The sequence below is a fragment of the Scyliorhinus torazame genome, chromosome 30 (genome assembly GCF_047496885.1).
Source record: "Scyliorhinus torazame isolate Kashiwa2021f chromosome 30, sScyTor2.1, whole genome shotgun sequence".
Classification (NCBI taxonomy): Eukaryota; Metazoa; Chordata; class Chondrichthyes; order Carcharhiniformes; family Scyliorhinidae; genus Scyliorhinus; species Scyliorhinus torazame.
Genome location: NC_092736.1, coordinates 6489426 through 6513557, shown reverse-complemented (window position 1 = coordinate 6513557; position 24132 = coordinate 6489426). Strand labels below are relative to the sequence as shown.

The 24132-nt window shown below is 46.9% G+C and overlaps 1 protein-coding gene across 1 annotated transcript in view; it reads right to left on the bottom strand.

Moving 5' to 3' along the window:
* Positions 1-6157: 6157 nt before the first annotated feature.
* LOC140404258 (stereocilin) overlaps positions 6158-24132 on the bottom strand; it is a 131475-nt gene continuing 113500 nt past the window's right edge. Inside the window, exons 23-26 of the mRNA XM_072492590.1 lie at positions 10714-10862; positions 9666-9763; positions 8087-8234; positions 6158-6336 (exon numbers count right to left, since the gene is read on the bottom strand). Of these exons, the coding sequence (XP_072348691.1) occupies positions 6242-6336; positions 8087-8234; positions 9666-9763; positions 10714-10862 (490 nt within the window). The 3' untranslated portion in view covers positions 6158-6241. The remainder of the gene's footprint in view (positions 6337-8086; positions 8235-9665; positions 9764-10713; positions 10863-24132) is intronic.

Sequence of the window (24132 nt, the reverse complement as noted above, 5' to 3'; positions counted from 1 at the left end):
GTGTGTATCTGTGCGTGTGTGTATCTGTGTGTGTGTGTATCTGTGTGTGCGTGTGTGTATCTGTGTGTCTGTGTATCTGTGTGTGTGTATGTGTATCTGTGTATGTGTGTGTATCTGTGTGTGTATCTGTGCATGTGTGTATCTGTGTGTGTGTGTGTGTATCTGTGTGTGCGTGTGTGCATCTGTGTGTGTGTGTGTATCTGTGTGTGCGTGTGTGTATCTGTGTGTGTGTGTGTATCTGTGTGTGTGTGTATCTGTGTGTGTGTGTGTGTGTGTATCTGTATGTGTGTGTGTATCTGCGTGTGTGTGTATCTGTGTGTGTGTGTATCTGTGTGTGTGTGTATCTATGTGTGAGTGTCTGTATGTGTGTGTATCTGTGTGTGTGTGTATCTGTGTGTGTGTGTATCTGTGTGTGTGTGTGTGTATATGTGTGTGTGTGTGTATCAGTGTGTGTGTACCTGTGTGTGTGTGTGTGTATCGGTGTGTGTGTACCTGTGTGTGTGTGTGTATCTGTGTGTGTGTATCTGTGTGTGTATGTGTGTCTGTATGTGTGTGTGTATCTGTGTGTGTGTATCTGTGTGTGTGTGTATCTCTGTGTGTGTGTGTGTGCATATCTGTGTGTGTATCTGTGTGTGTGTATCCGTGTGTGTGTGTGTATCTGTGTGTGTATGTGTGTCTGTGTGTGTGTGTATCTGTGTGTGTGTGTATCTGTGTGTGGGTATCTGTATGTGTGTGTGTCTGTGTGTGTGTGTGTATCTGTGTGTGTATGTGTATCTGTATGTGTGTGTATCTGTGTGTGTATCTGTGTGTGTGTGTATCTGTGTGTGGGTATCTGTATGTGTGTATGTATCTGTGTGTGTGTGTGCGTATCTGTGTCTGTGCGTGTATCTGTGTGTGTATGTGTATCTGTATGTGCGTGTGTATCTGTGTGTGTGTATCTGTGTTTGTGTGTGTATATGTGTGTGTGTATCTGTGTGTGTGTATCTGTGTGTATGTGTGTGTGTATGTGTGTGTGTATCTGTGTGTGTGTATGTGTGTCTGTATGTATGTGTGTATCTGTGTGTGTGTATCTGTGTGTGTGTGTCTGTATGTATGTGTGTATCTGTGTGTGTGTATCTGTGTGTGTGTGTATCTGCGTGTGTGTGTATCTGTGTGTGTGTATCTGTGTGTGTCTGTATGTGTGTGTGTGTCTGTGAGTGTGTATCTGTGTGTGTGTATCTGTGTGTGTGTGTCTGTATGTGTGTATCTGTATGTGTGTGTGTATCTGTGTGTGTGTATCAGTGTGTGTGTGTGTATGTGTGTGTATCTGTGTGTGTATGTGTGTGTGTATCTGTGTGTGTATCTGTGTGTGTGTATCTGTGTGTGTATGTGTGTCTGTATGTGTGTATCTGTGTGTGTCTGTATGTGTGTGTGTATCTGTGTGTGTGTATCAGTGTGTGTGTGTGTATGTGTGTGTATCTGTGTGTGTATGTGTGTATCTGTGTGTGTATCTGTGTGTGTCTGTGTGTGTGTGTATCTGTGTGTGTGTGTCTGTGTGTGTGTATGTGTCTGTATGTGTGTGCGTATCTGTGTGTGTGTATCTGTGTGAGTATCTGTGTGTGTGTGTATCTGTGTGTGTGTGTGTCTGTGTGTGTGTGTATCTGTGTGTATCTGTGTGTGTGTATCTGTGTGTGTGTGTGTATCTGTGTGTGTGTGTATCTGTGTGTGTATGTGTGTCTGCATGTGTGCGTGTATCTGTGTGTGTGTATCTGTGTGTGTATATCTGTGTGTGTATGAGTATCTGTATGTGTGTGTGTATCTGTGTGTGTGTGTGTATCTGTGTGTGTATGTGTCTCTGTGTGTGTATGTGTGTCTGTATGTGGGTGTGTATCTGTGTGTGTGTTTATGTGTGTGTGTATCTGTGTGTGTATGTGTGTGTGTGTATCTGTGTGTGTGTATGTGCGTGTGTATCTGCTGTGTGTGTCTGTGTGTATGTGTGTGTGTATGTGTGTGTGTATCTGTATGTATGTAACTGTGTGTGTTTGTGTATCTGTGTGTGTATGTGTGTGTATCTGTATGTGTGTGTGTATCTATGTGGGTGTGTGTCTGTGTGAGGGTGTGTCTATGTCTCTGTGTGTTAGTGCATTTGTGTGCGGGGGTGTCTGGGTGTGTGTCTGTATGGGTGTGTCTATGTCAGTGTGTGTGTGGGTGTGTATGGCTGGGTATGTGTGTGTGGGTGTGTCTATGTCTCTGTGTGGGTGGGTGTATTTGTGTGGGTGTGTTTGTGGGTGGGTGACTGTGTGGGTGTGTCTATGTGTGTGTGTGTGGGTGGGTGTCTGTGTGGGTGTGTCTGTGTGTGTGTGGGTGTGTGTCTGTGTGGGTGTGTCTATGTCTGTGTGTGTGTGTGGGTGTGTGTGTGGGAATGTGTGTGGGTGTGTGTGGGTATGTGTGTGTGGGTGTATTTGTGTGGGTGTGTGTGTGGGTGTGTGTCTGTGTGGGTGTGTCTATGTCTGTGTGTGTGTGGGTGTGTGTGTGGGAATGTGTGTGTGTGTGTGTGTGTGGGGGGGTATGTGTGTGTGGGTGTATTTGTGTGGATGTGTGTGTGGGTGGGTGTCTGTGTGGGTGTGTCTATGTCTGTGTGTGTGGGTGTGTCTATGTCAGTGTGTGTGTGTGTGGGTGTGTGTGTGGGTATGTGTGTGGGTGTGGGTGTGTCAATGTCTGTGTGTGTGGGTGTGTCTATGTCAGTGTGTGTGTGTGTGTGTGGGTATGTGTGTGGGGGTCTGTGTGGGTGTGTCTATGTCAGTGTGTGTGGGTGTGGGTGTGTGTGTGGGTATGTGTGTGTGTGGGTATGTGTGTGTGTGTGGGTGTGTGTGTGTGTGGGGGTGTGGGGGGGTGTATGTGTGTGTGTGGGTATGTGTGTGGGTGTGTGTGGGGTGGGGGTCTGTGTGGGTGTGTCTATGCCAGTGTGTGTGGGTGTGGGTGTGTGTGTGGGTATGTGTGTGGGTGTGTGTGTGGGTGTGTGTGTGTGTGGGTGTGTGTGTGGGTGTGGGGGTGTGGGGGGGGTGTGTATGTGTGTGTGTGGGTATGTGTGTGGGTGTGTGTGGGTGTGGGTATGTGTGTGGGTGTGTGTGTGGGTGTGTGTGTGTGTGGGTGTGTGTGTGGGTGTGGGGGTGTGGGGGGTGTGTGTATGTGTGTGTGTGGGTATGTGTGTGGGTGTGTGTGTGGGTGTGTGTGTGGGTATGTGTGTGGGTGTGTGTTCACACTCTCTGGTGTAAAGTGTTGTTCACCAGTATTGAGCCTCGATGTAATTTTCAGATTTATCCTGTTGTCTCTGAGCAGTTCAGCCTCCCTCAGCGAGTGCTGTTTGTTTAGTTCCACCGCTTCCTGTGGGACTGCAGGGAAATGTCAGTGATTTCTCAAAACAGCCCAGCCCCTCCCCACCCCGCACACCCTGCCCCAAGCGGCATAAACTGGGCAGCGGGGAAGGGTGGGTGAGGTCCTTTTGTTCCGAGTTCTGTTGAGTTTTATTTCTGATGCTGACTCATTCTGGTCCCCAGCCGGACCCCTCCACAAACACCACTGATTTATGCACAAGCCGGGCCATCAGCATCAGCAGGGTATTTGGCTCTAGAAGGCATCACACTCTGGTTAGGTCCTTACCTGATATCCACGTGACCCTTTCCAAGAGGGATCACAAAATAGGAATGAGAAACAGGGGCCCTTGGCAAGTGCCTCCAGGTAATTTCTGGTGATTCCAGTGAGAGACCCCAGATCAGGGTTGGAATCTGTTCTTTAGACCATTACCGAATGGGTCCACGCCCTCGCCCCTCCCCATCTCTGTAACCTCCTTCAGCTCAACAATTCTGGCCTCATGCACAGCACCGATTAACTGCTGACCATTGGCGGCCGAGCCTTCAGCTGCCTGGATCTTGTTCTTAGAATCATAGAATCGCTACAGCCCCAAAACGTCTGCGCCTCTCTCCTCTTCCTTCACCTACATTTGGCCAGACCTTTTGCTGCCTGTCTTGATATCACCGTTGGTGGCTTGCTGTCGAACCGTGGCTGAGTAATGCTGCTGTGAAGTGCTTTGGGATCTTTTCTGATATTAAAGGTTATATACAAATGCAATGTATCGCCGTTGTTGTTGTCACTTGCCAGCCCCATGCTGTTGGGCAGCGATTAAAACATGCCTGAACACTGGGGGGGGGGGTCACACTGTCAACAAGGTCACCAGCTGTGAGCAAGAACAATAATTTCAAAGCAACAGAAACAGAAAATTCACCGTACGCTAAGAACCAAAGGGGACAAAAAGACAGGAATTCCTCTGGAAAACCCACACAGAATCTGAAGAGAAAAGGCCGGATAATGGCTTGGACACCGGCCCTTCGGTACTCGCGAGCAACTCCTTTTTTTTTTTAACAGCTTCAACTGTTTCTGAAACATAAATGAAGGCAAATAAATGTACAGCAACGGCTCTGGGGCCCTGACAACATGCCAGCAATAGTACTGAAGATTTGTACATCCAGACCAGCCGTCTCCCCAGCCAAGCTGTTCCAGTACAGTCTGGCTGGGTATGTCCACGCAGAGCAGGGGGAAACCATTTCAGTAATTCAGCTCCATCAGTCTACTCTCAACCATCAGTAAAGTGATGGAAGGGGTCGTTGTCAGAGCTATCAAGCAACACTTACTCAGCAATAACCTTCCCACTGACGCCCAGCTTGGGTTTCGCCAGATTGCAGCCTTGGTTCAAACACGTACAAAAGAGCTGAACACAGGAGGTGAGCTGGGAGTGACTGCCCTCGATGTTGAAAGAGCTCTTGAACAAATGGGGTATCAAGCAACCCCAGCAAAATTGAACTCAATGTGAGTCAGGGAGAAAACGTACCACTGGTCGGAGTCATACCCGGCACAAAGGAAGATGGTTGTGGTTGTTGGAGATCAGTCATCTCAGTCCCGGGACATCACTGCAGGAGTTCCTCAGGGTAGTGTCCTCGGCCCAACCATCTTCAGCTGCTTCATCAACGACCTGCCTTCCATCATAAGGTCAGAAGTGGGGATGTTCGCTGATGTCTGCACAGAGTTCAGCACCATTCGCGACTCCTCAGATACTGACGCAGTCCGTGTCCCAATGCAGCAAGTCCGGGACAACCTGGCTTAGACTGATAAAGTAACATTCACATCACACAAGTGCCAGGCAATGGCCATCTCCAACAAGGGAGAATCTAACTGTTAGATATTTGGTGTTAGCCACAAAGCAAAAAAGGAGATAGGGATGCCACACTTGATGTTTTTAGAAACAGAGTGCGGGGTTTATTCAGAGATGTTGCTGCTGCAGGGTGAGACGGCCCACTCCCCCGAAAGTCGCGAAACGCTCCGCTGACGTCACTGCGTATCACATGACATTTCACCAGCAAACAGTGTTACTTGAATACATAACATTAACCATCTCCCCTTGACATTTCAATGGCATTACCATCACTGAATCCCCCACTAGCAACATCGCAGCGGTTACCAATGATCAGAAACATAACTGGACCCAACCATATAAATACTGTAGCTACCAGAGCAGGTCAGAGGCTGGGAATTCTGCGGTGAGTAACTCACCTCCTGACTCCCCCAAAGCCTGTCCACCATCTACAAGGCACAAGTCAGGAGTGTGATGGAAAACTCTCCACTTCCTGGATGAGCGCAGCTCCAACAACACTCAAGAAGCTCCACACCACCCAGGACAAAGCAGTTCATTTGATTGACACCCTATCCACCACCTTAAATATTCACTCCCTCCACCACCGTCGCACAGTGGCAGCCGTGTGTACCATCTACGAGATGACCTGCAGCAACTCACCAAGGTTCCTTAGACAGCACCTTCCAAACCCGCGACTTCTACCTTCTAGAAGGACAAGAGCAGCAGATACCTGGGAACCCCACCACCTGCAGGTTCCCCTCCGAGTCACTCACCACCCTGACTTGGAAATATATCGGCCATTCCTTCACTGTCGCTGGGTCAAAATCCTGTAACTTCCTAACAGCACAGGGGTATACCTACACCGCATGGACTGCAGCGGTTCAAGACGGCAGCTCCCCACCACCTCCTCAAGGGCAATTAGGGATGGGAAATAAATGCCAGCGAAACCCACGTCCCATTAGCAACAAAAAAAAGACCAGTCAACTACTAAAACTCTTTCAGTGCAATTTTTATTTACTTTCAAATGCAAAGAAAATATCAGAATCCAAAACTGATGTCAGTCCACTTTAAGGGACTTCAGGTCAAGCTCTCTGCGAGGTAATAGGTAATAGGCAGACACAGGAACAGGGCAACAGGTTTGATCGAGACGGACAGGACTGCACGATTCTTGCCTGGAAGTTTAAAGAGAGATAATATTTAGCACTGAATTCACCTCCTTTACTCCCCCCTCCGCCCCCCCAAAGGTACGAGCTCAGCAATTGTCGGACTGGAGTGTCTGGACCTGGAGTTTCAGAATAAGGGGTAGATCATTTAAATCTGAGATGAGGAGAAATCCTTTCACGCAGAGGGTTCTGTAGGTTTAGACCATAAGACATAGGAGTAGAATTAGGCCACTCGGCCCATCAAGTCTGCTCCGCCATTCAATCATGGCTGATGTTTTTCTCATCCCCATTCTCCTGCCTTCTCCCCATAACCCCGGATCCCCTTATTAATCAAGAACCTATCTATCTCTGTCTTAAAGGCACTCAGTGATTTGGCCTCCACAGCCTTCTGCGGCAGAGAGTTCCACAGATTCCCCACCCTCTGGCTGAAGGAATTCCTCACCCAGAGGGCTGTGGATTCTCAGACGTTGAGACTGAGAGTGATACATTTTTGGTCTCTAAGGTGTGGGGATACGGCGCTGAGGTGGAAGACTGGACACGACCGTTTTGAATGGTGAAGCAGGCTTGAGGCCTACTGCAGCTCCTATTCCCATGTGACCGCACCCGCGTGGCCATTGTCCTGGCGGAGGCAGTGAATGACAGCTCTGAGGGTGCGTGTTCAAGACTCACTCCAGAGATTTGAGCACACAATTCAGACTGACACTCCGGCGCAGTGCTGAGGGAGTGCTGCAATGCTGGGGGTGCAATAAATGTTAGCCCGAGGCCTCACCTGCCCTCTCAGGTGGGATCCCTACTTCAATGAAGTGTAGGGAAGTTCTCTCCCGTGTCCTGGTTAACATTTATCCCTCAACCTACATTCTTAAACCAGATTATCTGTTAACACAATGCTAATTCATCCAAACCTTCAATAACCAGGAGACACAAAGTGATGGAAACGTGGGCTTTATATTTGTGCCGGGCAGCTGAATTTCAACATTCCTCGCCGGGCATCGCAGAACACAGACCAACGGAAAACCTCCGATACCTGATCCAGAAATTGATTTTGGATGCAATGTGCCTCCAGAAACAGACTCCAGCATCAATGTGCAAGCGTCGACAACACCTTCCAAATCCGTGACCTCTACCCGATCGAGGGACAAGGGCAGCAGGCACATGGGAACACCACCCTCCTGCAAGTGCCCCTCCGAGCCACTCACCACCCTGGCTTGGAAATATATCGGCCGTTCCTTCACTGTCACTGGAACTCCCTCCCTAGCAGCACAGTGGGTGTACCTACACCACATGGACTGCAGATTGGAAGGAGATGGCGGCTCACCACCATCTTCTCAAGGGAAATTAGGGATGGGCCTGGCCGGCGACAGTGTGGCACAGTGGTTAGCACTGTTGCTTCACAGCTCCAGGGTCCCAGGTTCGATTCCCCGCTGGGTCACTGTCTGTGCGGAGTCTGCACATCCTCCCCGTGTGTGCGTGGGTTTCCTCCGGGTGCTCCGGTTTCCTCCCACAGTCCAAAGATGGGCAGGTTAGGTGGGTTGGCCACACTAAATTGCACCTTAGTGTCCAAAAAAGGTTAGGCAGGGTTACGGGGATAGCGGGGGCTTAAGTAGGGTGCTCTTTCCAAGGGCCGGTGCAGACTCGATGGGCGGAATGGCCTCCGCCTGCACTGTACATTCTATGGCACCCGCATCCCGAGAATGAATTAAAAAATGTCAGGATCTGCCTGAGCTGGTCAACCCCTGGTGAACTGTTGTATCACACGTACCTCTCTGCTCCTGGTGAATCTCCCCTTCATACTGGGCTGCACTGACAGCTCGCCGCTGCTCCAGGCTCAGCTTCTCGTACTGTTTGCTGGTCACAGCAGAGGCCTGGGCACTGCTGAAGGAGGACAGTTGATCGGTACTGAATACAACCTGCCGGTGAGGGGAGGGGAGGGGGGGACAAGCACAGAATATCAGTGAACAAACTTTACTCTCCACAATCTTGCAAATGAGAAACCTCTTATGCATTTGTCACCAGACTGGAACGTACGAGTCAGGAGCAGGAGGAGGCCATTCGGCCCCTCAAACCTGCTCCAGGCTCCTATAAAATCGTGGCTGATCTGATCGTAGCCGTACCTCCACATTCCTGCCGACTACCCCCTACCCCCCACCCCCCCCCCCCACCCCCACCACCCTCCCCCCCCCCCCCCGTCAGGAGCTGGGTGATTGGGCAATTGTTAGAATCTGAGCATCATACAAGCCAGAGAGGCCATTTGGCCCATTGAGCAGGGTCAGCTCATCGAATGAATTCCACTCCCTGCCCCATCACCCCTGTAAGTGTTTCCCCGTTAAGTATTTCTCCAATTCCCACTTGAAAGTTCCTATTGAATCTGCTTCCATCGCCCTTTCAGGAAGCGCCTTCTAGATCCCAACTCACTTGTGTGTAAAAAAAAAAACTACCCGGATCTCCCGACTGATACTTTTTCAAATCAGCAAGGAATGGGCGGCCACTTAGCAGTGAGACGAGGACAAGTTTCTTCACTGAGGTGATTACGAATCTTTGGAGGTCAATACTCCGAAAAGCTATGCATGGTCAGTTATTGAGGATTATCCAGCCAGGCATTAAAAGGCTTGACAAAGAGTCGTCCAGACTCGAAACGTCGGCTCCCTTCTCTCTCCACAGACGCTGTCACACCTGCTGAGATTGTCTTGTATTTCCTGTTTTTGTTTCAGATTCCGGCATCCGCCGTATGGGAGGTGGTGGCGAAGTGGAATTGTCACTGGAATAGTAATCCAGGGATCCAGAGTACTCTGGGGTCCCAGGTTCAAATCCTGCCACTGCAGATGGTGGAATTTGGATTCGATAAAAATCTGGATTTAAAAATCTAGTGATGACCAGGAAACCATGGCGATTGTCGTAAAAACCCATCTGGTTCACTGATGTCCTTTAGGGAAGGAAATCCGCCGTCCTTACCCGGTCTGGCCTACATGTGGCTCCAGACCCACAGCGATGTGTTTGACTCTTAACTTCCCCCTCAAGGGCAATTAGGGATGGGCAATAAATGCTGGCACAGCCTGCGATGCTCCCGTCCCATGAACACATTTTTTAAAATTGTGCTTTTATCACTAAACCTCATCCTGTCATTGGCATTGTACTGTTTTGGGATCTTGCTGTGTAGCAATTGGCTGCCGTGCTCCCTACATCACATTAATGGCTACACTGCAAAAGCCCTCCATTGGCCGTAAAGTGCTTTGGGACATCCTGAGGTCATGAAAGGTGGTATAGAAATGCAAGTCTTTCTTCTCTTTTAACCCAATTTTATTTCCGATGACAACACAAGTTTACCATTTGTGTAGACTTACTGCTAATTTGCTGGGCGTGATGAGAGAGATGGCGGAAGGCCGCAGCCCTTCGATCTGTTCCTCCACCAGCGAGGAGAGAGCGATGTCAGCTAACCCCGCTGCAAGGGAATGAAAACCAATGAGCTGACTCCGCTCGACAAGCAGTGACCTCTGACACTGCGCCACATCACCCAACGCACAAGCCAGTCAGCTGGCTCAATGCCAATGGGTATTCGACCTCAGACTGGCTGCTTAACCAATTCGCTGTTTCCTCTGGCAGTTGCTCTGTACAATTTGGTGGCTGCTCCAGTCACCCTGGCCCCCACCGCCCCAATGTCTCCGCAATGTTAAGAGGGGCAGTGAGGCCTAAGCCGGCCTTCTCATCCTGGCTCCAAGTGCAGCCCTCAAGAGGCCAATTCATAGAATCATGGAATTTACAGTGCAGAAGGAGGTCATTCGGCCCATCAAGTCTGCACCGGTCCTAGGAAAGAGCACCCTACCCAAGCCCACACCTCCACCCTATCGCCGTAACCCAGTAACCCCACCCAACCTTTTCTTTGGACACTAAGGGCAATTTATCATGGCGAATCCACCTAACCTGCACATCTCTGGACTGTGGGAGGAAACCGGAGCACCCGGAGGAAACCCACACAGACACGGGGAGAACGTGCAGACTCCGCACAGGCAGTGACCCAAGCCGGGAATCAAACCTGGACCCTGGAGCTGTGAAGCAACAGTGCTAACCACTGTGCAATTTTGAGGCTGGTCTGAGGGTTCCAGGAGCATGGGGGAGGGAGGGGAGGGGCCTGTGTTGGAAGACCCAGGACTTCACCCTGGTAGGGTCGTGGGAAAAACGTGGGGTACTGCCCACTTCTTGTGGGGGTAGCACAGTGGTTGGCACTGCTGCTTCCGAGCTCCGGGGTCCCGGGATCGATTCTCGGCTTGAGTGACTGTCTGTGCGGTGTCTGCATTTGCTCCCCAATAAATGTCACAGGTAAACATGCCAAAGTGCTACTCATTGAGTTCACAATTCCACATGGAATGGCGATAGGAGAGCAAAGCTGATTACCTGCAATTGAGCCAATTTCAGTGAAGACTTCAGCTCCCCACTTGCTGATCGGTCCAAAGGCCTGGGGTTGAGTGGTAAGGCTGGCCAGGGCCTCCAATTGAGCTTCAGTGCATTTCAGAATCAAACCACCAATGAACAAGACAGCCTTACTAAAATGAAAATAAGGAACACATATCAACAACAATGTCAGCAAGTCAGTTAAACCCTGTATCAACAACACAGTGTCAGCAAGTAAGTTACACCCTGTATCAACAACACAGTGTCAGCAAGTCAGTTACACCCTGTATCAACAACAGTGTCAGCAAGTCAGTTACACCCTGTATCAACAACACAGTGTCAGCAAGTCAGTTACACCCTGTATCAACAACACAGTGTCAGCAAGTCAGTTACACCCTGTATCAACAACACAGTGTCAGCAAGTCAGTTACACCCTGTATCAACAACACAGTGTCAGCAAGTCAGTTACACCCTGTATCAACAACAGTGTCAGCAAGTCAGTTACACCCTGTATCAACAACACAGTGTCAGCAAGTCAGTTACACCCTGTATCAACAACACAGTGTCAGCAAGTCAGTTACACCCTGTATCAACAACACAGTGTCAGCAAGTCAGTTACACCCTGTATCAACAACAGTGTCAGCAAGTCAGTTACACCCTGTATCAACAACACAGTGTCAGTAAGTCAGTTACACCCTGTATCAACAACAGTGTCAGCAAGTCAGTTGCACCCTGTATCAACAACACAGTGTCAGCAAGTCAGTTACACCCTGTATCAACAACAGTGTCAGCAAGTCAGTTACACCCTGTATCAACAACAATGTCAGCAAGTCAGTTACACCCTGTATCAACAACAGTGTCAGCAAGTCAGTTACACCCTGTATCAACAACACAGTGTCAGCAAGTCATGTACACCCTGTATCAACAACAGTGTCAGCAAGTCAGTTACACCCTGTATCAACAACAGTGTCAGCAAGCCAGTTACACCCTGTATCAACAACACAGTGTCAGCAAGTCAGTTACACCCTGTATCAACAAGTGTCAGCAAGCCAGTTACACCCTGTATCAACAACAGTGTCAGCAAGTCAGTTACACCCTGTATCAACAAGACAGTGTCAGCAAGTCAGTTACACCCTGTATCAACAACACAGTGTCAGCAAGTCAGTTACACCCTGTATCAACAACAGTGTCAGCAAGTCAGTTACACCCTGTATCAACAACAATGTCAGCAAGTCAGTTACACCCTGTATCAACAACAGTGTCAGCAAGTCAGTTACACCCTGTATCAACAACAATGTCAGCAAGTCAGTTACACCCTGTATCAACAACACAGTGTCAGCAAGTCAGTTACACCCTGTATCAACAACACAGTGTCAGTAAGTCAGTTACACCCTGTATCAACAACAATGTCAGCAAGTCAGTTACACCCTGTATCAACAACAATGTCAGCAAGTCAGTTACACCCTGTATCAACAACACAGTGTCAGCAAGTCAGTTACACCCTGTATCAACAGCAGAGTGTCAGTACGTCAGTTACACCCTGTATCAACAACAATGTCAGCAAGTCAGTTACACCCTGTATCAACAACAACGTCAGCAAGTCAGTTACACCCTGTATCAACAACAATGACAGCAAGTCAGTTACACCCTGTATCAACAACAATGTCAGCAAGTCAGTTACAGCCTGTATCAACAACAATGTCAGCAAGTCAGTTACACCCTGTATCAACAACACAGTGTCAGCAAGTCAGTTACACCCTGTATCAACAACAATGTCAGCAAGTCAGTTACACTATGTATCAACAACAATGTCAGCAAGTCAGTTACACCCTGTATCAACAACAATGTCAGCAAGTCAGTTACACCCTGTATCAACAACACAGTGTCAGCAAGTCAGTTACACCCTGTATCAACAGCAGAGTGTCAGTAAGTCAGTTACACCCTGTATCAACAGCACAGTGTCAGCAAGTCAGTTACACCCTGTATCGACAAGTGTCAGCAAGTCAGTTACTCCCTGTATCAACAACAGTGTCAGCAAGTCAGTTACACCCTGTATCAACAACACAGTGTCAGCAAGTCAGTTACACCCTGTATCAACAATACAGTGTCAGCAAGTCAGTTACACCCTATATCAACAACAATGTCAGCAAGTCAGTTACTCCCTGTATCAACAACAGTGTCAGCAAGTCAGTTACTCCCTGTATCAACAACAGTGTCAGCAAGTCAGTTACTCCCTGTATCAACAACAGTGTCAGCAGGTCAGTTACACCCTATATCAACAACAATGTCAGCAAGTCAGTTACTCCCTGTATCAACAACAGTGTCAGCAAGTCAGTTACACCCTATATCAACAACAATGTCAGCAAGTCAGTTACACTCTGTATCAACAAGTGTCAGCAAGTCAGTTACACCCTGTATCAACAACACTGTGTCAGCAAGTCAGTTACACCCTATATCAACAACAATGTCAGCAAGTCAGTTACACCCTGTATCAACAACACAGTGTCAGCAAGTCAGTTACACCCTATATCAACAACAATGTCAGCAAGTCAGTTACACCCTGTATCAACAATACAGTGTCAGTAAGTCACTTCCACCCTGTATCAACAACACTGTGTCAGCAAGTCAGTTACACCCTATATCAACAACAATGTCAGCAAGTCAGTTACACCCTGTATCAACAATACAGTGTCAGTAAGTCAGTTACACCCTGTATCAACAACACAATGTCAGCAAGTCAGTTACACCCTGTATCAACAACAATGTCAGCAAGTCAGTTACACCCTGTATCAACAACACAATGTCAGCAAGTCAGTTACACCCTGTATCAACAAGTGTCAGTAAGTCAGTTACACCCTGTATCAACAACACAATGTCAGCAAGTCAGTTACACCCTGTATCAACAACAGTGTCAGCAAGTCAGTTACACCCTGTATCAACAACACAATGTCAGCAAGTCAGTTACACCCTGTATCAACAAGTGTCAGTAAGTCAGTTACACCCTGTATCAACAACACAGTGTCAGTATGTCAGTTACACCCTGTATCAACAACACAATGTCAGCAAGTCAGTTACACCCTGTATCAACAAGTGTCAGCAAGTCAGTTACACCCTGTATCAACAATACAGTGTCAGTAAGTCAGTTACACCCTGTATCAACAACAATGTCAGCAAGTCAGTTACACCCTGTATCAACAACACAGTGTCAGCGAGTCAGTTACTCCCTGTATCAACAACACAGTGTCAGCAAGGCAGTTACACCCTGTATCAACAACACAGTGTCAGCAAGTCAGTTACACCCTGTATCAACAACACAGTGTCAGCAAGTCAGTTACACCCGGTATCAACAACACAGTGTCAGCGAGTCAGTTACTCCCTGTATCAACAACACAGTGTCAGCAAGGCAGTTACACCCTGTATCAACAGCACAGTGTCAGCAAGTCAGTTACACCCGGTATCAACAACAATGTCAGCAAGTCAGTTACACCCTGTATCAACAACACAGTCTCAGCAAGTCAGTTACACCCTGTATCAACAACACAGTGTCATCAAGGCAGTTACACCCTGTATCAACAGCACAGTGTCAGTAAGTCAGTTACACCCGGTATCAACAACAATGTCAGCAAGTCAGTTACACCCTGTATCAACAACACAGTATCAGCGAGTCAGTTACTCCCTGTATCAACAACACAGTGTCAGCAAGGCAGTTACACCCTGTATCAACAGCACAGTGTCAGCAAGTCAGTTACACCCTGTATCAACAACGCAGTGTCAGCAAGTCAGTTACACCCGGTATCAACAACAATGTCAGCAAGTCAGTTACACCCTGTATCAAGAACACAGTCTCAGCAAGTCAGTTACACCCTGTATCAACAACACAGTGTCATCAAGGCAGTTACACCCTGTATCAACAGCACAGTGTCAGCAAGTCAGTTACACCCTGTATCAACAACACAGTGTCATCAAGGCAGTTACACCCTGTATCAACAGCACAGTGTCAGCAAGTCAGTTACACCCTGTATCAACAACACAGCGTCAGCAAGTCAGTTACACCCTGTATCAACAACACAGTGTCAGCAAGTCAGTTACACCCGGTATCAACAACAATGTCAGCAAGTCAGTTACACCCTGTATCAACAGCACAGTGTCAGCAAGTCAGTTACACCCGGTATCAACAACAATGTCAGCAAGTCAGTTACACCCTGTATCAACAGCACAGTGTCTGCAAGTCAGTTACACCCTGTATCAACAACACAGCGTCAGCAAGTCAGTTACACCCTGTATCAACAGCACAGTGTCAGTAAGTCAGTTACAACCTGTATCAACAGCACAGTGTCAGCAAGCCAGTTACACCCTGTATCAACAACAGTGTCAGCAAGTCAGTTACACCCTGTATCAACAACACAGTGTCAGCAAGTCAGTTACACCCTGTATCAACAACAGCGTCAGCAAGTCAGTTACACCCTGTATCAACAGCACAGTGTCAGTAAGTCAGTTACACCCTGTATCAACAACACAGTGTCAGCAAGTCAGTTACACCCTGTATCAACAACACAGTGTCAGCAAGTCAGTTACACCCTGTATCAACAGCACAGTGTCAGCAAGTCAGTTACACCCTGTATCAACAACAGTGTCAGCAAGTCAGTTACACCCTGTATCAACAACACAGCGTCAGCAAGTCAGTTACACCCTGTATCAACAGCACAGTGTCAGCAAGTCAGTTACTCCCTGTATCAACAACAGTGTCAGCAAGTCAGTTACACCCTGTATCAACAACACAGTGTCAGCAAGTCAGTTACACCCTATCTCAACAACAATGTCAGCAAGTCAGTTACACCCTGTATCAACAAGTGTCAGCAAGTCAGTTACTCCCTGTATCAACAACAGTGTCAGCAAGTCAGTTACACCCTGTATCAACAAGTGTCAGCAAGTCAGTTACACCCTGTATCAACAACACAGTGTCAGCAAGTCAGTTACACCCTGTATCAACAACACAGTGTCAGCAAGTCAGTTACACCCTATATCAACAACAATGTCAGCAAGTCAGTTACTCCCTGTATCAACAACAGTGTCAGCAAGTCAGTTACTCCCTGTATCAACAACAGTGTCAGCAAGTCAGTTACACCCTGTATCAACAAGTGTCAGCAAGGCAGTTACACCCTGTATCAACAGCACAGTGTCAGCAAGTCTGTTACACCCTGTATCAACAACAGTGTCAGCAAGTCAGTTACTCCCTGTATCAACAACAGTGTCAGCAAGTCAGTTGCACCCTGTATCAACAACACAGTGTCAGCAAGTCAGTTACACCCTATATCAACAACAATGTCAGCAAGTCAGTTACTCCCTGTATCAACAACAGTGTCAGCAAGTCAGTTACTCCCTGTATCAACAACAGTGTCAGCAAGTCAGTTACACCCTGTATCAACAACACAGTGTCAGCAAGTCAGTTACACCCTATATCAACAACAATGTCAGCAAGTCAGTTACACCCTGTATCAACAAGTGTCAGCAAGTCAGTTACACCCTATATCAACAACAATGTCAGCAAGTCAGTTACACCCTGTATCAACAAGTGTCAGCAAGTCAGTTACTCCCTGTATCAACAATACAGTGTCAGTAAGTCAGTTACACCCTGTATCAACAAGTGTCAGCAAGTCAGGTACACCCTATATCAACAACAATGTCAGCAAGTCAGTTACACCCTGTATCAACAAGTGTCAGCAAGTCAGTTACACCCTGTATCAACAATACAGTGTCAGTAAGTCAGTTACACCCTGTATCAACAACAATGTCAGCAAGTCAGTTACACCCTGTATCAACAATACAGTGTCAGTAAGTCAGTTACACCCTGTATCAACAACACAGTGTCAGCAAGTCAGTTACACCCTGTATCAACAAGTGTCAGCAAGTCAGTTACACCCTGTATCAACAATACAGTGTCAGCAAGTCAGTTACACCCTGTATCAACAACAGTGTCAGCAAGTCAGTGACACCCTGTATCAACAACACAGTGTCAGTAAGCCAGTTACACCCTGTATCCACAGCACAGTGTCAGCAAGGCAGTTACACCCTGTATCAACAGCACAGTGTCAGCAAGTCTGTTACACCCTGTATCAACAACAGTGTCAGCAAGTCAGTTACACCCTGTATCAACAACAGTGTCAGCAAGTCAGTGACACCCTGTATCAACAACACAGTGTCAGTAAGCCAGTTACACCCTGTATCCACAGCACAGTGTCAGCAAGGCAGTTACACCCTGTATCAACAGCACAGTGTCAGCAAGTCTGTTACACCCTGTATCAACAACACAGTGTCAGCAAGTCAGTTACACCCGGTATCAACAACAATGTCAGCAAGTCAGTTACACCTGTATCAACAACACAGTGTCATCAAGGCAGTTACACCCTGTATCAACAGCACAGTGTCTGCAAGTCAGTTACACCCTGTATCAACAACACAGCGTCAGCAAGTCAGTTACACCCTGTATCAACAGCACAGTGTCAGCAAGCCAGTTACACCCTGTATCAACAGCACAGTGTCAGTAAGCCAGTTACACCCTGTATCAACAACAGTGTCAGCAAGTCAGTTACACCCTGTATCAACAACACAGTGTCAGCAAGTCAGTTACACCCTGTATCAACAACACAGCGTCAGCAAGTCAGTTACACCCTGTATCAACAGCACAGTGTCAGTAAGTCAGTTACACCCTGTATCAACAGCACAGTGTCAGCAAGTCAGTTACACCCTGTATCAACAGCACAGTGTCAGTAAGTCAGTTACACCCTGTATCAACAGCACAGTGTCAGCAAGTCAGTTACACCCTGAATCAACAACAGTGTCAGCAAGTCAGTTACACCCTGTATCAACAACAGTGTCAGCAAGTCAGTTACACCCTGTATCAACAACACAGTGTCAGCAAGTCAGTTACACCCTGTATCAACAACACAGTGTCAGCAAGTCAGTTACACCCTGTATCAACAGCACAGTGTCAGCAAGTCAGTTACACCCTGTATCAACAACAGTGTCAGCAAGTCAGTTACACCCTGTATCAACAACACAGCGTCAGCAAGTCAGTTACACCCTGTATCAACAGCACAGTGTCAGCAAGTCAGTTACTCCCTGTATCAACAACAGTGTCAGCAAGTCAGTTACACCCTGTATCAACAACACAGTGTCAGCAAGTCAGTTACACCCTGTATCAACAACACAGTGTCAGCAAGTCAGTTACACCCTATATCAACAACAATGTCGGCAAGTCAGTTACACCCTGTATCAACAAGTGTCAGCAAGTCAGTTACTCCCTGTATCAACAACAGTGTCAGCAAGTCAGTTACACCCTGTATCAACAAGTGTCAGCAAGTCAGTTACACCCTGTATCAACAACACAGTGTCAGCAAGTCAGTTACACCCTGTATCAACAGCACAGTGTCTGCAAGTCAGTTACACCCTGTATCAACAACACAGCGTCAGCAAGTCAGTTACACCCTGTATCAACAGCACAGTGTCAGTAAGTCAGTTACAACCTGTATCAACAGCACAGTGTCAGCAAGCCAGTTACACCCTGTATCAACAACAGTGTCAGCAAGTCAGTTACACCCTGTATCAACAACACAGTGTCAGCAAGTCAGTTACACCCTGTATCAACAACAGCGTCAGCAAGTCAGTTACACCCTGTATCAACAGCACAGTGTCAGTAAGTCAGTTACACCCTGTATCAACAACACAGTGTCAGCAAGTCAGTTACACCCTGTATCAACAACACAGTGTCAGCAAGTCAGTTACACCCTGTATCAACAGCACAGTGTCAGCAAGTCAGTTACACCCTGTATCAACAACAGTGTCAGCAAGTCAGTTACACCCTGTATCAACAACACAGCGTCAGCAAGTCAGTTACACCCTGTATCAACAGCACAGTGTCAGCAAGTCAGTTACTCCCTGTATCAACAACAGTGTCAGCAAGTCAGTTACACCCTGTATCAACAACACAGTGTCAGCAAGTCAGTTACACCCTATCTCAACAACAATGTCAGCAAGTCAGTTACACCCAGTATCAACAAGTGTCAGCAAGTCAGTTACTCCCTGTATCAACAACAGTGTCAGCAAGTCAGTTACACCCTGTATCAACAAGTGTCAGCAAGTCAGTTACACCCTGTATCAACAACACAGTGTCAGCAAGTCAGTTACACCCTGTATCAACAACACAGTGTCAGCAAGTCAGTTACACCCTATATCAACAACAATGTCAGCAAGTCAGTTACTCCCTGTATCAACAACAGTGTCAGCAAGTCAGTTACTCCCTGTATCAACAACAGTGTCAGCAAGTCAGTTACACCCTGTATCAACAAGTGTCAGCAAGGCAGTTACACCCTGTATCAACAGCACAGTGTCAGCAAGTCTGTTACACCCTGTATCAACAACAGTGTCAGCAAGTCAGTTACTCCCTGTATCAACAACAGTGTCAGCAAGTCAGTTGCACCCTGTATCAACAACACAGTGTCAGCAAGTCAGTTACACCCTATATCAACAACAATGTCAGCAAGTCAGTTACTCCCTGTATCAACAACAGTGTCAGCAAGTCAGTTACTCCCTGTATCAACAACAGTGTCAGCAAGTCAGTTACACCCTGTATCAACAACACAGTGTCAGCAAGTCAGTTACACCCTATATCAACAACAATGTCAGCAAGTCAGTTACTCCCTGTATCAACAACAGTGTCAGCAAGGCAGTTACACCCTGTATCAACAACAGTGCCAGCAAGTCAGTTACACCCTATATCAACAACAATGTCAGCAAGTCAGTTACACCCTGTATCAACAAGTGTCAGCAAGTCAGTTACACCCTATATCAACAACAATGTCAGCAAGTCAGTTACACCCTGTATCAACAAGTGTCAGCAAGTCAGTTACTCCCTGTATCAACAATACAGTGTCAGTAAGTCAGTTACACCCTGTATCAACAAGTGTCAGCAAGTCAGGTACACCCTATATCAACAACAATGTCAGCAAGTCAGTTACACCCTGTATCAACAAGTGTCAGCAAGTCAGTTACACCCTGTATCAACAATACAGTGTCAGTAAGTCAGTTACACCCTGTATCAACAACAATGTCAGCAAGTCAGTTACACCCTGTATCAACAATACAGTGTCAGTAAGTCAGTTACACCCTGTATCAACAACACAGTGTCAGCAAGTCAGTTACACCCTGTATCAACAAGTGTCAGCAAGTCAGTTACACCCTGTATCAACAATACAGTGTCAGCAAGTCAGTTACACCCTGTATCAACAACAGTGTCAGCAAGTCAGTGACACCCTGTATCAACAACACAGTGTCAGTAAGCCAGTTACACCCTGTATCCACAGCACAGTGTCAGCAAGGCAGTTACACCCTGTATCAACAGCACAGTGTCAGCAAGTCTGTTACACCCTGTATCAACAACAGTGTCAGCAAGTCAGTTACACCCTGTATCAACAACAGTGTCAGCAAGTCAGTGACACCCTGTATCAACAACACAGTGTCAGTAAGCCAGTTACACCCTGTATCCACAGCACAGTGTCAGCAAGGCAGTTACACCCTGTATCAACAGCACAGTGTCAGCAAGTCTGTTACACCCTGTATCAACAACACAATGTCAGCAAGTCAGTTACACCTGTATCAACAACACAGTGTCATCAAGGCAGTTACACCCTGTATCAACAGCACAGTGTCTGCAAGTCAGTTACACCCTGTATCAACAACACAGCGTCAGCAAGTCAGTTACACCCTGTATCAACAGCACAGTGTCAGCAAGCCAGTTACACCCTGTATCAACAGCACAGTGTCAGTAAGCCAGTTACACCCTGTATCAACAACAGTGTCAGCAAGTCAGTTACACCCTGTATCAACAACACAGTGTCAGCAAGTCAGTTACACCCTGTATCAACAACACAGCGTCAGCAAGTCAGTTACACCCTGTATCAACAGCACAGTGTCAGTAAGTCAGTTACACCCTGTATCAACAGCACAGTGTCAGCAAGTCAGTTACACCCTGTATCAACAGCACAGTGTCAGTAAGTCAGTTACACCCTGTATCAACAGCACAGTGTCAGCAAGTCAGTTACACCCTGAATCAACAACAGTGTCAGCAAGTCAGTTACACCCTGTATCAACAACAGTGTCAGCAAGTCAGTTACACCCTGTATCAACAACACAGTGTCAGCAAGTCAGTTACACCCTGTATCAACAACACAGTGTCAGCAAGTCAGTTACACCCTGTATCAACAGCACAGTGTCAGCAAGTCAGTTACACCCTGTATCAACAACAGTGTCAGCAAGTCAGTTACACCCTGTATCAACAACACAGCGTCAGCAAGTCAGTTACACCCTGTATCAACAGCACAGTGTCAGCAAGTCAGTTACTCCCTGTATCAACAACAGTGTCAGCAAGTCAGTTACACCCTGTATCAACAACACAGTGTCAGCAAGTCAGTTACACCCTGTATCAACAACACAGTGTCAGCAAGTCAGTTACACCCTATATCAACAACAATGTCAGCAAGTCAGTTACACCCTGTATCAACAAGTGTCAGCAAGTCAGTTACTCCCTGTATCAACAACAGTGTCAGCAAGTCAGTTACACCCTGTATCAACAAGTGTCAGCAAGTCAGTTACACCCTGTATCAACAACACAGTGTCAGCAAGTCAGTTACACCCTGTATCAACAACACAGTGTCAGCAAGTCAGTTACACCCTATATCAACAACAATGTCAGCAAGTCAGTTACTCCCTGTATCAACAACAGTGTCAGCAAGTCAGTTAATCCCTGTATCAACAACAGTGTCAGCAAGTCAGTTACACCCTGTATCAACAACACAGTGTCAGCAAGTCAGTTACACCCTATATCAACAACAATGTCAGCAAGTCAGTTACTCCCTGTATCAACAACAGTGTCAGCAAGTCAGTTACTCCCTGTATCAACAACAGTGTCAGCAAGTCAGTTACACCCTATATCAACAACAATGTCAGCAAGTCAGTTACACTCTGTATCAACAAGTGTCAGCAAGTCAGTTACACCCTGTATCAACAACAATGTCAGCAAGTCAGTTACACCCTGTATCAACAAGTGTCAGCAAGTCAGTTACACCCTGTATCAACAATACAGTGTCAGTAAGTCAGTTACACCCTGTATCAACAACACAGTGTCAGCAAGTCAGTTACACCCTATATCAACAACACAGTGTCAGCAAGTCAGTTACACCCTATATCAACAACAATGTCAGCAAGTCAGTTACACCCTGTATCAACAACAATGTCAGCAAGTCAGTTACACGCTGTATCAACAACACTGTGTCAGCAAGTCAGTTACACCCTGTATCAACAGCAGAGTGTCAGCAAGTCAGTTACACCCTGTATCAACAAGTGTCAGCAAGTCAGTTACACCCTGTATCAACAATACAGTGTCAGCAAGTCAGTTACACCCTGTATCAACAATACAGTGTCAGTAAGTCAGTTACACCCTGTATCAACAACACAGTGTCAGCAAGTCAGTTACACCCTATATCAACAACACAGTGTCAGCAAGTCAGTTACACCCTATATCAACAACAATGTCAGCAAGTCAGTTACACCCTGTATCAACAACAATGTCAGCAAGTCAGTTACACGCTGTATCAACAACACAGTGTCAGCAAGTCAGTTACACCCTGTATCAACAACAATGTCAGCAAGTCAGTTACACCCTGTATCAACAAGTGTCAGCAAGTCAGTTACACCCTGTATCAACAATACAGTGTCAGTAAGTCAGTTACACCCTGTATCAACAACACAGTGTCAGCAAGTCAGTTACACCCTATATCAACAACACAGTGTCAGCAAGTCAGTTACACCCTATATCAACAACAATGTCAGCAAGTCAGTTACACCCTGTATCAACAACAATGTCAGCAAGTCAGTTACACGCTGTATCAACAACACTGTGTCAGCAAGTCAGTTACACCCTGTATCAACAATACAGTGTCAGCAAGTCAGTTACACCCTGTATCAACAAGTGTCAGCAAGTCAGTTACACCCTGTATCAACAACACAGTGTCAGCAAGTCAGTTACACCCTGTATCAACAACAATGTCAGCAAGTCAGTTACACCCTGTATCAACAACACAGTCTCAGCAAGTCAGTTACACCCTGTATCAACAACACAGTGTCATCAAGGCAGTTACACCCTGTATCAACAGCACAGTGTCAGTAAGTCAGTTACACCCGGTATCAACAACACAGTGTCAGTAAGCCAGTTACACCCTGTATCAACAGCACAGTGTCAGCAAGGCAGTTACACCCTGTATCAACAGCACAGTGTCAGCAAGTCTGTTACACCCTGTATCAACAACACAGTGTCATTAAGTCAGTTACACCCGGTATCAACAACAATGTCAGCAAGTCAGTTACACCCTGTATCAACAACACAGTGTCATCAAGGCAGTTTCACCCTGTATCAACAGGACAGTGTCTGCAAGTCAGTTACACCCTGTATCAACAACACAGCGTCAGCAAGTCAGTTACACCCTGTATCAACAGCACAGTGTCAGCAAGCCAGTTACACCCTGTATCAACAACAGTGTCAGCAAGTCAGTTACACCCTGTATCAACAACACAGTGTCAGCAAGTCAGTTACACCCTGTATCAACAACACAGCGTCAGCAAGTCAGTTACACCCTGTATCAACAGCACAGTGTCAGCAAGTCAGTTACACCCTGTATCAACAGCACAGTGTCAGTAAGTCAGTTACACCCTGTATCAACAGCACAGTGTCAGCAAGTCAGTTACACCCTGAATCAACAACAGTGTCAGCAAGTCAGTTACACCCTGTATCAACAACAGTGTCAGCAAGTCAGTTACACCCTGTATCAACAACACAGTGTCAGCAAGTCAGTTACACCCTGTATCAACAACACAGTGTCAGCAAGTCAGTTACACCCTGTATCAACAGCACAGTGTCAGCAAGTCAGTTACACCCTGTATCAACAACAGTGTCAGCAAGTCAGTTACACCCTGTATCAACAACACAGCGTCAGCAAGTCAGTTACACCCTGTATCAACAGCACAGTGTCAGCAAGTCAGTTACCCCCTGTATCAACAACACAGCGTCAGCAAGTCAGTTACACCCTGTATCAACAGCACAGTGTCAGCAGGTCAGTTACACCCTGTATCAACAACACAGTGTCAGCAAGTCAGTTACACCCTGTATCAACAACACAGTGTCAGCAAGTCAGTTACACCCTGTATCAACAACACAGCGTCAGCAAGTCAGTTACACCCTGTATCAACAGCACAGTGTCAGCAAGTCAGTTACCCCCTGTATCAACAACACAGCGTCAGCAAGTCAGTTACACCCTGTATCAACAACACAGTGTCAGCAAGTCAGTTACACCCTGTATCAACAACAATGTCAGC